This window comes from Myodes glareolus, chromosome 1, assembly GCF_982192425.1.
Source record: "Myodes glareolus chromosome 1, mMyoGla1.1, whole genome shotgun sequence".
Taxonomy (NCBI): Eukaryota; Metazoa; Chordata; class Mammalia; order Rodentia; family Cricetidae; genus Myodes; species Myodes glareolus.
Genome location: NC_142026.1, coordinates 27,401,718 through 27,416,283, shown reverse-complemented (window position 1 = coordinate 27,416,283; position 14,566 = coordinate 27,401,718). Strand labels below are relative to the sequence as shown.

At 38.8% G+C, this 14,566-nt stretch overlaps 1 protein-coding gene across 1 annotated transcript in view; it reads right to left on the bottom strand.

The window, feature by feature from the left end:
• Positions 1–1,525: 1,525 nt before the first annotated feature.
• Positions 1,526–14,566, bottom strand: part of LOC125396888 (nuclear autoantigen Sp-100-like) — an 85,105-nt gene continuing 72,064 nt past the window's right edge. Inside the window, exon 25 of the mRNA XM_087907268.1 lies at positions 1,526–6,232. Coding sequence (XP_087763394.1) covers positions 6,104–6,232 — 129 coding nt within the window. The 3' untranslated portion in view covers positions 1,526–6,103. The remainder of the gene's footprint in view (positions 6,233–14,566) is intronic.

Below are 14,566 nucleotides of genomic sequence, written 5' to 3'. Positions count from 1 at the left end.
AAAAGATATTGCCTAAACAGTGTTACAAATAATATAGTTTTTGTGTCATTACTTTAGGTCTGGGCAGCTGGGAATGAATGAGTGTCTTTGGCCAATAATCCTTTATTTTGTTGTATTTCTCATTGTCTGTCTTGCAGTCTCATTCTAAGTAGGGCCTTGGAGTCCTTACTAACACCAGAATGGTTAGTATAAAAGCAACATTGCTCTCCTAAGACCTTGTAAGCCCCCTCCCCCACACCACGTTGAAGGAACAATAGGTCAAGGCTCCTTCTACTTTGTAGAAGTACTTCACTTAGAGAGGAGAGTGATTCTTCCAAATGTGCAGCAAATTTTTCTAGGGCAGTGACATCTGCATTTATTGCCATTCTCATGGCCCTGTAGTGTAGTTCTGACCCTTGTAGTACCAAGGCTGAAGTTCTCGTACCTATGGCCCCAGCTAAGCTGATGCCTTGGATGGTGGGTAACGAGACAGTTGTAATGACTTCTCATTTTTTTCCCATTCTGGTGATGTTTCAAATTGGTAAAAGAGAAGTAGACTATTCCGACTGGACCAAGATGCAGAAATCTTTGGTCTGATTTAAAACCTAAGTATTAACACAGGCTGTCAAGCCAGAGACAGACACATGCCTACCAGTTATCATCCTGTTAAATCAGGAAGCCAGCTGCCATTGGATTCTGAGTGAGATTACAAAGATGGGAAAAACGGTTGCCTCAAGCAGTGACCAATTTCCATCACTAATGGTAAAGTGAGCCTTCCCTTATTCAGTAGTTGACATCTGCAAGTTTGTGTGTCATGGGTTTGGTTCAGGCGCTGATACTGGGATTTTAGCATCATCAGCTTAGCGGTATCCAGATAGGAAATATCATTTATTTAAGGCTTCAATGATGCAAGAACCAGTAGCATTTAGCAGAAGCAGAGGGTCCAAAAGTCCTGTGATGGATGACAGAGTTTCTTATCTAGAAGGAATTTGGAAATGAGAATGGGGAGCAGTTATTATTTTACCTCAGGTCCCGTAAGACAAGAAATTCCATTTGATCTAACATTCCAGGAGGAGACAAGGGACAATGCATTCTCTTCTGTAAATACTTCCTGCTGAAACTAGGATGTTATTGTCAGGACCCTAGAAGGCTAGAATGTTAGTCAAAGGCAAGGAGGGAAGTTAGAAGCATCTGGTTCATTGTACATATATATATACACACACTAGCAACTATCAATGACTTTGGGCAGTGAGCACTCTTTGTAATGAAAAAGCAGAGGAGAAAGTAGAAAGTACCTGGAGTGCTCCATTCCCGACGTGCTCCCCTGTGAACCGCAGTTTTAGATATAAATGACATTTGATTCTACTATCCCGAGCAGAGGCCAGGTGCCTGTGGCGGGAATCGTCACTCCATCCATTGTCTGGTCCTACTCTCTTTCACTTTTAATGAGAGTCACGACTTTCACATAGAAATAGCATTGTGTGGAGACTGTTGACCACCCCGTCATATTCTGCTCAGTCCTGAGACACAACAATGATTGCCATACTTTCAATTTTGAATGAGTTTATTAAGTATGTTACAAGCCAAAGGAAAAGAGTAAAGAGAAAAACAACAGAACATTGCTCATCATGTACTTGGAATATCCAGGGGGAACTGACTGGGGATGTCTGTAGAGGTGGTGGGGGTGGGGTCTGGAGTTCCCAGTGGAGTCCAGGGCAGACCAGAGTTAGCATTCGGTGAGGTTCCAGGTTGAAGAATGAACAGCAACAGAGAGACAACATCATCAAATTGGATGCTCAAGGCAAGTCAGCAGAAACTGTCTGTGGACGTTGAACAGTCAGCCACAGCTCCTATTTGAGTTTTCTCTCCATGACTGAGCTCCCAGGGTTGAACTTCTGACTTCTCGATCCCATTTTACATTACAAGATGAACAATTTTAATTTATGTTAGACATGGTTCTTCTTCTAGCTGTTCCCAAGGACAGTGTGTTGACTCCTGGTCTGTTTTGTTGTAATCTCTGCCTAGTCACTGGGTTCAAAGGGCCAAGTCATCCTTAGATAAGATGCTTTGGAGGACATTTGGAGACAAAGGTACTTGGGTTTACAATGGGGGAGGAGTACAATCTTGTTTCCAGAGTCACCTTCTCAGTGGGCTCCCTCAGCACCTGACAGTTCACGATTGTGATGCACATTGCAAATATTAAGTTTTATTTAGGAAGGTAATTGAACAGGAAGGACAATATAGAAAGTCAAAAGCAGAAGTGTGGCAGGTCATTTACATAGAAGGGCAGAGGGGAGGGTGGGCTCTCTGAGCATTGTACTGCTGGAGGAATAGGTGTTATAAAGTGCATGCAAGAGACCTTGGTTGGTTGGAGCCAAGGGGCCCCACAGTGCTTGAGAGAGACATCTATGAAGACAGTACTCATGTGGAGAGTTTAATTGTGGGTAGGGGGGAAGGAGAGAGGTGAGAGAGAGAAAGGGAGCACAGACCAGCCTCATGGGAAGAGAGAGAGATATGCAGAAATGCTGAGATAGAGAGGCAGAGATGTAGGCAGAGAGATAGAGAAGCAGAGAGAAAGAGAGAAGGCAGGCAGCAGAGCTCCATCTTTTAAAGGAGCGTGTTTCTGTAACAGTGTAGCTGATGATGCTGTCAGGACCCTGAGCAGCTCAGAGTACTGCCTGATTACTGGCAAGCACATCCTTCCAGGTGATGGGGGACAGGCCAGCATAATGCCTGAATGCTAACATTTCTCCCTTTCATTTATTATCACAAGGTGAGGAGTTAGGGTGTCAAGTTTGGGGAATGAGGGTGCCGCCGAGTTCTCGAGACTGCTTCCTGCTGATTTGGGGCATTAGTATCTTGGTTGGACCTGAGATTGCTGGGGTGCTGGCCATGCCCAGGAATATCTGGCTGTTTTACTGTTGTCCAGGCTCTGTGGGGTCATCTGGTGCACCTTGTACCTGGCATGATGCTGGCAGAGCAGAGGACAAAGTTACGTTTAGGGAAAAAGTTTTAGATCCTGGTAATTGGGAGTGTCAAGACCAGGGACATTGACAGTACTTTATTGAGGGGGACATCTGACCTGTTTGAGGTGAATCCAAGTCAGCTCCCTGGAGCTTACAAGAATTCTTTGAGTTTGAGAAAAGTTAAGTTTTAAACACATTAGCATTTCCACTGTTTATGATCTGTACTGAAATCCACATTGTTGAAACTCATGCCATTGAATCATTGGGGACCAAAAAATGATTGTGGTTGAAAGCAAGAATATTCTTTTTTTTTCTGTCTGGAAAACTGTGGCAGATGTTTTTAGCACAATGAAAAGCACCTTTTAAGTCTACATTTAGAAAACAACCAAAGGGAACTTAAAATCCTAATCTTGTAGCTAAGATCGTACAGTGATAGCATGACTTTGCCAGAGATAAATTAATAATTTATCAGAATTTCATTGTTTACTGTTGAGACTGTGATCTTGTGGAGTCTGAATACAATAGTAGCATAGTGAGGGAAAGAAATCTGAAACATTTTATACTTTTATGTAGCTCAGATCACTTTCTCCTTATTATCACTTAAATATTCCTATCTTTATATCTAATTTGCCAGGTGGCTGACCACTGAGAGCAGTCACTGTAAAGCAAGTTAGTTCCTTTAAACAAAGGAATGGTAAGAAGTTATACCGAAATCTGTTTTGTGAGTTTATCTCCCTTCTGAGTCTGGTAACGAGGTAAATTGTGCCTAGACTGAGTATTAGCTTTAGGAGTATGAGGCCTGTGACTTTAATTTTGTACAGAGAACTGAGAAGGCAGCTGGAGCCTTGGTTGTTGCTACTAAATTCATAAAGCTACCTCTAGCCTAGTAATCAAACAGCATCAGAGTTCTGAGAAGGATAAATTTTACCTGAGTTAGTGATTAAAAATGACAGAGACGGGCTGGAGAGATGGCTCAATGGTTAAGAGCACCACCTGCTCGTCTAAAGGTCCTGAGTTCAGTGGTTACATGGTGGCTCACAACCATCTGTAATGAGATCTGGTGCCTTCTTCTGGCCTGCAGGCATGCATGTAGGCAGAACACTGTATACACAATAAATAAATAAATCTTAAAAAAAATAAAGCTACTCCCCAGGGTCATCCACGATCATGAGGGCAGAGGTCTCAGGGCAAGCCTTTGACTGCCAGGCCTCAGAAGATCCAGTGGAATAGGAACTTGTAGGAAGACTAGCCTACATTTGTCTAGGCATCTCAAGGCAGGCGATTCCCCAGTGTCTTGTTTTGTCCATGGTCTGAAGAGGTCTTAGCAGCAATTGAGGTGAAAGGTGGTTTTTGGTCGGTGGTTAGTGCTGCCACTTCTGAAGCAAGTTCTGCGTGAAGGCTCTTCTCTTTCCATCTATCTTCTTTGGCTGAAATAGGGGTCCTGCCAGGAGCTAACAGGTCTCTCTATTATAAAAAGCTTTTTAATTAAACACTTTAAATGCTATGTTCTCAGACCTCTGAGCATTTGAAGACTGTCTATTAGGTATATCTCAATAGATGAACTTTGTTTATAATTAAATTGTTTTAAGTTTAACTCTGAAAACATATAGGGGAGTAGGTAGGTTTTATCTCTGTAACTAATTTCATCAGTACTTAGAATGACTGCAATTAAACAGCTTGCTCTTTTATAAGACGACCATGAATTTGTATTGCTTACAGACTATAATAGGTCTGCACCCCCATAATATAGGACTACACATCACATTCCTGTCAGGTTAACCTTAAAAATAATTGTTTTGAATTGAAGCTCTTTTAGTATCATTATTTTGACACTAAGAGAGCTTCAACTTTTTAATCACAGTTAATGGACTCAGAAAAGATACCAAAATAGCCACTCTGTCAGTAAAAGCAAGTTTGTTCCAAACTAAGACTATCTCCTGAGAAGGCAAGGAAAAGTATTAAGGGCCAAAAGGAAACAGGAGAAAAGAGGTCTTGTGAGTTGGGGTGTAGCCCATGAACAGGGACTCAGGGAGCACAGAGGCCAGTACCCGCCCTTGACAGGCCTGGGGGCCTCTGCCCAAGTACCCAACTCTGGGAAAAGGACCCTCTTAGGGATCAGTCGTTTCAGTATAGAATATATATTTTATTTGTCAAATACCTTTTTATCAATCTAATGTTGCCACTTATTTAAATTCTCTAGAAGTTTGGTGTTGAATATTTGGCAGAGATATAATAACTTACGTGTAAATCTTCATGTTAGGTTTTGTTACTCTGTTGTTCATAACCTCAAACCTTTATCACCATATAGACTATATTTTAGACCAAATGTACAGTATGTTGTAACAAATCTAACATATATTTTATCAGCATACATAAGTTCATAGTGGGGGTGGGAGTTGGGGGGCACTCTGAGCCTGAGAGACACATGGTTACCCAGTTCTGGGATGGAGCCAAAATGTGAGAAACCACAGTTGAGAGAATGATCCTGATTCGTGGGTACATGGTAAGAGAAGAGGGGGTCACCAATCATGTCAGTGTTAGATGGAGGGGTCCAACGATCCATTAACTGGAGCAGCAAGGCTGTTGTAGATGAACTTGGTCCAGGGTCCCATCATGCCTCAGGGTGCTGGGAGGTGCCTGCCGAGTCTCAGAACCAATGTTGGAAAATGGTGCAAGAGAGACCTTGACTGGTTGGAACCAAGAGGACTCACAGCAGGTAAGAAAGAGAAGCACACACCTTGCAAACAGTGCTTGTGTGGAGAGTTTTTTTTGAGGGAGAGGGAAGGGAGAGAAAGGGAGTGCGGAGCAGCCTCATGGAAAGAGAAAGAAATACAGAGATGCAAAGAGACAGACACAGATAGGCAGAGAGACAGAGAGACAGAGACAAAGTTACAGAGAAGCAGAGTCAGACACAGACAGACAGACATAGAGAGATACAAAGAGAGGCAGAGACGGAAGGCAGGCGACAGAGCCCCTCCTTTTAAAGGGGGTGTAACTGTAGCAACAAATCTGATGTGTAGCTGATGACATTGTCCGGACCGTGAGCAGTTCAGAGGACTGCCTGCCTGATCTGGCAAGCACAACCTGCCAGGTGACAGAGGATATGCCAGCATAATGCCCGAATGTGAATAATGGGTAGTGGAGAGAATAGGAAAAAACTATGTAAACAAAACAGTTTGTTTGCATGGTTGAAGTTGTTTGCTTGTTTCGTTGATTGAAAAAATTCTTTTGAAATGCTTCTCAAATAGTTTTCTTATTGTGTCTCCAAGATTGCTGAACCCGTGATTCTGAAAAGGAAATAGGAAATCAGTGATATCTATTGCTTGGTGAGTTTGGCCAGCCAGTCCTCCAAATAACCCAGAATCTTGCTTAGACTCTTCCAGGAAGTTTAGCCCAGGTAAGAAGAGGTTATGGGGTTCACAAATAACTCAGCAGGTAAAGACACCTGCTGCTAAACAGACTGAGTTAATCCCTGGGATCCATGTGGTGGAAAGGGAACTGATTCCAGCAAGTTGTTCCCTGACCTCCACACACACCTGCACCCTGCATACACTGATGCACTGTCTACCCTCAAAGTCAATAAAGAGAAGTGTAACCATTTGTTTGTTTGTTTCTGTTTGTTATATTTTTTGAGACAGGGTTTCTCTGTGTAATCCTGGCTATCCTGGAACTCACTCTGTAGACCAGATTGGCCTTGAACTCACAGATATTCACCTGCCTCTGCCTCCTGAGTGCCACTGCCTGGACCCCCACTTTTTTTTTTTTAAGGAAGAGGTTATATTCCCCAAGAGTTTGGTTATGTCTTTTCTTGGGAAGACAGAAATAAAACTAGTATTGCAGGCTGAATATCCCTTGCTCTAGATGCCTGAGATCAGCAGTGGTTTTGACTTCAGTTGTTGGGATATTTGGCTATACATAATGAGGTACCACAGGAATGGGACCCAAGTCAAATTCTAAAATTCATTTGGTTTATATAAATATTTCAGAGATATCCTGAATGCAGTTTTATACAATATATTTCATATATTTTGCCCTAAACAAAGTTTTCACGGTATGAGATTTTCCACTTCTACCATGTTGGTGCTAAGTGAGGTACGACAGCATACAAATGCTTAGGAAAATTAACAGGGTCTTCCTTTCTCTGCATTTTTAATCCCTTGGAAATTTATTAGGATAGATAGGGAGTTATGGAATTTGAAGAAGAGGCAGATTCTCAATATAGCAACTTAAAATGTTGAAATACTAGCAGGACAATGGTGACACACCCTTCTGTCTCATCCTAGAGAAGTGAAGGCGGGTGGATCTCTGTGAGTTCAAGACTGTTCGGGTCTATATAGCAAGACCCTTCTAAACGTATCCTTTCAGCAAGCCACTTGTCACGTTAAGTTCAACTAAAAGATAATATTATGTTCTCAAACTAGCCACAAAAGGTAAACTGAGAGAATATATTACTTATTCATCTTATAACCAAAACTAACAAAACATAGGGGGTAAAAATCAACAATAGTGAATTCAGTTAGCTATAACTTATCTCACATACCCACCCTGAATTGGGGGCACAGAAAACAGTCTTTGACTGACTATAGAGCTAAAATAAAAAGTGATAGTATAAAATTAATTGTTCTTTCTAGGTTGATCAGAGGCAGTAGAGTATAGTTTCTACACCCCAAACTCATGCCACTCTGGACAAGATAAAGTTTTTATGCCCACTTCATGCTTCAGTGGACCAAGATTCAATGTGACAACTTCCTTGTACCTCCTTCCCCACCTCTCAGTTGTCTATTTTGAAGTCAGTCTGGTGTTCTAGACTCTGGCTGTACTTTCTTTTCACTAAAGTTGGCTTAGATTTCCTTCTGGTCTCCTCTCAGATAATTGAGAAAGTGTTTTAAAGACATGCCCCCAACCTTAGGTCTCCTAATGCAATGACTCGGGGCGTCTTCTAATTCTGTGGTGATTTTTAAAAGATTTATCATCATTTATTATAGTAATAATTATTAGAATACCATTTATATTGGTATCCATCAGATAGAAGGTCAGAGAATCCCTCGGCACTCCTCAAAGAAGCATCTTCTTGCAGTAGATGGGAATTAACACAGAGGCCCCCAACTGGACAATGTCCAGAGTCTTTCTCTGTAGCACTCAGCTCCAAATGGGCTGTCATTATCAAACCCCTCTCTTCAAAGCTCAGAAATCTAAGTGGAAGAGGTGTCACAAAGACTGTAATACCCCGAGGTGGTGGATGAGTCCGGGAAACAGCATCTTCCAGATACTGGAGAGCTCATACTCACATGAACTCACAGAGACTATGACGGGATGACCTAGAGAGGTTCAAATCAGACATGTTCATGATAGTCTCCCCTCTCACCATAGCCCAGTTTCTTCTAGGTCCTCCTCACCTCCCTATCCTCTTAACTTCAGATTATCTCCCTCTCAGAAAAATAACCAACCCCCCCAAAATGAAAATCAAAACAAACTAAAAAAATAGACAAACAAAGATAAAAGAGAACAAAACAACACAAAATATAAAAGCACACACCCTCCCCCCACTACCACGTGCAGCGACTTGTACAGCTTCTGGTTTGTGCTCCCTGCTCCTGAGTTCTGGGCCCCTTACTCCATGTACAGAACTGCTTTAATTGTTTTTAATTTGTCAAGCAAACATATTTGTCAGTATTTAACCAGCAGCAAGGCAGAAAATCAAAGTGACCAGGGCTGTTCATGGTGCCACTGGTTGCACCACCACTGGTCATGACTCTGCAACCGCAACACCTGCTGGGCAATAAAGATTATAATACCTAAAACAATTTATTGGACCTCATAACACAGGTAAATATTTCATTACTTAATAAGTCAATAAACTTGAAAATTATACAATGGCAAATGACATTACCATGGAAAATTTTAGTAACTTTTTTGCTGATATTATAGACTGTATTCTGCAAGGCACACACACACACACACACACACACACACACACATATATATATATATATATATATATATATATATATATACGATCTATATATCCAATATATACATTGGATATTGGAACTCAGTTTTTTCTTCATATTATAGCCTTAGGAAAATGGTTTGATAACAGAAACAAGAATGAGGCACTTTTAGAAATGATACAGTCTTTACAGAATAAATAGCTAGCTGACAAGACTAATACCATTGAGAATCAAAAGTTCATGAAAAAATTAATATCATTGAAAAGGATAACATTAATTTGACAGACAAAATGCAATACATGCCAAAGAGTAGTGAGAAATTATCTGAAGAATTCATACTAAGGAATTTGACAGTCAAAATCTATTAAAAAGTTATAAGAAGTTAGCAGATAGAGTATCTCTCCAGGAAGGTAATTTGCACATTATCTAAATTATGTCCAAGGATGAGACTTTATCTTTAAAGGAAAAACTTTACACCTTGATATCACATGTGCAGAATGAGGATGAAAGACTATGTCCCTCAATAAAATCACTAGAAATATAGACAAGCCAGGAGATTCAGGCTTTACAAAAGACAAGAGTAAAAAGATTTGAAATGATTAAGGAAATTATTGAAGCAGATGAACAGGGAAAAAAGGTAAAAGGACAGGATTTAACATAGCCAGTAGCTGTCAGAGATGACTAACCAGGGTTTTAGCTTCCTACCCTGTAATCTACTCTGACAAAGAATCAAGTTCTAAATGTCCAAAAGGATCCAAAAAATGTAGATGGATATCTATACGAAAGAACAATTTAAAAGAAATTAAGCAAGCTGTCATAACTTATGGCTTGCATTCTGCATTTGTTAGGGAGATAACAAATGAGCTTCTAGCATTAAGGCCAACTCATATAACTGCGTTCAGTTAGTTTCAGCAGTCCTGGATGATGAGCCCCAACTGCTGTGGAAATGTTATTTCAGACAAGAGGCAAGATTTTTAGAACAACAGAGAAAAGCAAAAAGGCTTGAGACTTCCCAAGATCAAATTTTTGGTGATGGCACTTATGCTGACCCACAGGCTCAAGCTCTTTATGATGAACAAATCTTGTCCCTATGCCACAAAGCAGGCTTAAATGCTTAAAATAGGATTCAAGAACTAGGAAAATAAATTGATTCATATACTAGCATTAAATAGGGCCAGGGAGAACCCTTTAGTGACTTTTTACAAATATTAACTAAGGCTACACAAATAGGAGTAACAGACCCATATGCTAGAAGAGTACTTATTGAATCTCTTGCTTTTGAAAATATCAACTTAGAATGCAAAAAGATACTTGGGCCTTTAAAGGTTAGATCAGCACCCATGGATGAATGGATCCTGCATACAATGAACATTGAAACATTTGATTATAATACTGAATCTTGGCTAGGATAAGCAATTTCCAAAGGTATGGGGAGACATCAAAATGCCAAATGTTTCAATTGTAGCAGAATAGGACATCTGAGAAGGGATTGTAGACAAGGAATTCCTAGGAATATTTCCTCTGGAAATGGAAAAATAAAAGGTATCAACCTTCTGGATTATGTAGAAGGTATGGCAAAGTTTGACATTGGACCAATGAATACAGACCAACAAAAGACAGACAAGGCAAATTGATATCACCAGAAAACTCCTTGGGGTCCTCTTGCAGGCCCCCAAGTCAAAAGTGGTACAGTCATTCCCAGTCACTGTAGAGGACATGTGTTACCAGGAAAATTTAAAAAAAAATACAGAGCCTTCTGTAAAAAGCTATACTGTCCTGGGTGATGGAATAAACCTGGAGGATGAATCAAAAATTCCAACAGAAAATAGGAAACGTATATTTTGTCAGACTTCTACAAATGAGCAAAGACAAAAGCTAAGCATGCTTATAAATGGCAGTGTAATTGTGGGTTTGACAGATAAAGGTATAGACATGAGTATCATTACTTCAGAATCTTGGCATCCACATTGGCCTTATCAAGAGGCAGATGTTCATTTCCTAGGAATTGGAACCCATCTCAAGTGAAACAAACACAAGATGGGTTGAATGCATAGGGCCAGAAGGACAGAAAGGAAGGCTGAGGCCATTTGTGGCTAGCACTGCAGTGAATTTATGAGGTCATGATCTGTTGCAGCAGTGGAATACCCAGATTAACATTCCTGCAGTCCCAGAAACTCATATTTCTGGGAAGGATATTATAAGGTACTATACACAAAGGTCACCAGCCATTCAGGATGTACAAGAACACAAACAACTAGCAAACCTTTAGAGTTACCAATGGCCCTACATTTAAAATGATTAACTAAGAAACCAATATGGATTAAACAGTGGCCTTTAACAGAAGAGAAACTGAAGGCTTTAGAATAGCTAGTACAGAAGCAATTAGCTGCTCACCATATTGAAGAATCAACAAGCTTTTGGAATTCTCCTATACTTGTTGTTAAATAGAGATCTGGTAAGTAGAGAATGGTGACAGATCTAAGAGCTGTCAACAAGGCAATTCAACCTATGGGCCCTCTACAATCTGGAATTCCTCTGTTTTCTCTATTACCAAAAGGATGGTCTCTTATATTAATTGATTTAAAAGATTGTTTTTTTCACTATACCTTTACAAACAAAGGACAGAGAAAAATTTGCCTTCACAGTGCCTACTTATAATAATTCTCAGCCTACTAGGAGGTATCAGTCAACCATCCTTCCACATGGAATGCTCAATAGCCGAACCCTATGTCAATACTTTGTAAGTCAGCCATTGGAAATAATATGTAAAAAATTTCCTAAATTTATACTTTACCATTACGTGGATGACATATTGCTATCTGATTTTAACATAGATGCTTTAGAAAGAATGATTGAAGAAGTAAAGAAAGTTTTGCCAAAATGGAAATTACAAATTGCTTCTGAAAAAAAATACAAAGAGGAGATTCTGTCAATTACTTAGGTTATAAAATAGGTTTATAGAAAATTAGAACACAAAAGGCACCAACTGTGAACACATTTTAATGACTTTCAAAGATTGTTAGGAGACATTTTCAGTCTATGACCAGATGTTGGAATAACACCTGATCTAATAGTTCATTTAAACACACTGTAGATTGTGACAAAGACTTAAATAGTTTCAGAGAATTAACAGCTGAAGCAGAAAAGAAATTGATTGTCATTTAAGAAAAATTACAGGAGGCACATGTGAATAGGGTGAATCCAAATCTTAATTGCATTTCAGTCATATAGCCTTCCATAATTTCCCCTACAAAAATTTTAGTGCAAAGGGAAGATATTATCTTAGAGTGGATCTTTTTTAACCACATAAACCAAGTAAAAAATTAAAAACTTAGGTGGAAAACATCTCTAAATTAATTATAAATGAAAAATTGAGACCTTGTGAAGTAACAGCTTGTGTTACACTTTGCACATTTTGGAAAATTATAATATGTATACTACACCATTGACACTTATTCAGGTTTTCAATGAGTAACTGCTTTAGAAAATGGGCAATCTTAGAAAAGGTTGATTCTGTAATCACACATTCATTAGAAGTTACGGCTATCATGGGTATATCTGTGCAAATAAAGATAGATAATGATTCAGCATATATCTCTAAGAAAATGAAACAGTTTTTTGCTTATTATATTGTAAAGCATATTACAGGTATATCAAAGAATCCTATAGGTTGGCAGTTATAGAAAGATCAAATCAAACTATAAAGGATATGTTAAACAAACAGAGAGGGATGGAAAATACCCCAGAAAAAGATTACATACTGCTTTATTAACCTTGAATTTTTTAATGCTAATGAGAAAGGAACAACAGCAGCAGAGAGACATTGGATAATTAAAAAAAAATTCTGTGTTAAATTTGGCAGTACATTTCAAAGATGTGTTGACCTCACAATGGAAACCAAGAAATTTGCTATGTTGGAGAATGGGTTTTGCTCTTGTTTCAACAGGAGAAGAAAAGTTATCGATACCATCAAAATTAATAAAGATTCAGTTTGAGAAAGAGAAATGTCTTGAGAAAGAGGAATGATGGCTCATCCACAGAGGTGACAACCAATCAGTTGGTAAGAAAACCTCATAAGGGTTGGGGTAGGGTTCCATTCTTATTTTTGCAGGAAAATACTCATTTTCAAAAAGTTAAGAGGCCCTGAACATCTAGATATCTAAAGAGGAAAAGATAATTATCCAGATAGGATCACCAAGCAAAGAGAATTATCACTTATGAGGACAGATCATCTGAGGGTAAGAATCTCTGAACATAAACTAGAATAATAGTCATGACTCACGTAAAAGTCAAAGCTAGTTTTGGAGTTGGACAATGACTCTGTCCTTCTCTAAATCCAAGCATGTTGTTAAAAGAAAAATTCAGAGTTTCTCTCTCATGTCAGGAGCTGTCTGGTATGAAACAGAAAGCAGAAAGAATTTAGAAAAACATTTACTTTTCTTCGTACCTATTTTGTCTCTCATTGAATATATGTCTGTATAAATAAGGTTTAAGTTTCCTACAATGAATAATGAATTTTCCTGCAGTAATCTTTGAAGTTTCCAGGAAAAAGATGGGGCCCCACAACAATGAATCCACCTGATTGATATGACATCGTGATGTTGATAGCACTACTATAAGACCTGTTTTGGGTACCAGCTGCTCAAGATGGTTCCAACTTGGTTAACTGAGATGGTGCACTTTTTTACAATGTTCTGGTCAGAACTCCAAATAGGAATCGCAAAAAAAAAAACCCTACCAAATACTCAGAGACTATTTGCAATTATACCAGACAGTAATCTTGGAACTTAACCATCATTTTACTTTCACAGGATTACATAGAAAGAACATCACCCCATAATAGCTAGAAGTAATTCTAGAAGATAGCATCCTCTCTCCTAACAAAGTTTGCCCTCAGGGTTAGAGACATCACTTAAGGGTTGATTATAAGTTATTTAATTATAGGGTTAGGGGTTGGAGAGGAAATTATGTAGGCTCAGGGATCTCTTTGGGGAAAAAGGGGGAAATTGGATGGGATAATAGATTAGTGTGAACTTACTCACACAAGTAATAATAGTGAGTGAATACTTGTGAGCTAATATTTACAATGTAATATTTACATTGGTATAGATTCTTGTATATTGATACAAACTTAAATTATATTAAATATGTTCCTATTTTGTCTACAATATTTGTATATCTAGGCAAAGTTATTTTGTCATATTGTATTCATGCATGCTTCTACCCCTGCTTAAGACATTTTGTATACTGATACAATTTTAGGATATATTTATCATATTGCAATATACATTTCTACCTCTAATCAAAATACTTTTGTATTGTTTACATTTTGAGGTCATTGTCCTCATTTGTTGCACAGTTGTTTAAAGATTATTTAATATTCTAATGGGAAGTCTTATTCTTTAAGTTATATAGATATCAAGAATTATAGACCACTTGTCATCCATGTTTGTCATACTTACAGTTAGACTAGTCAGTTTCTTTAGATACATACAGATTATATTCTGCATAGATAAATAATCTTCAGTCACTTCAAAGAGCTGTAGAATACGGCATTTAAATAACTTAGGGTTCTGTTGATGTGAGACATGATTGCTCCTGGCAGCACCAATCTATCCCCTAGAGAATGTTGAGCACTGAAGATACTCCATTTGGAGCTTTTTTTCTTCT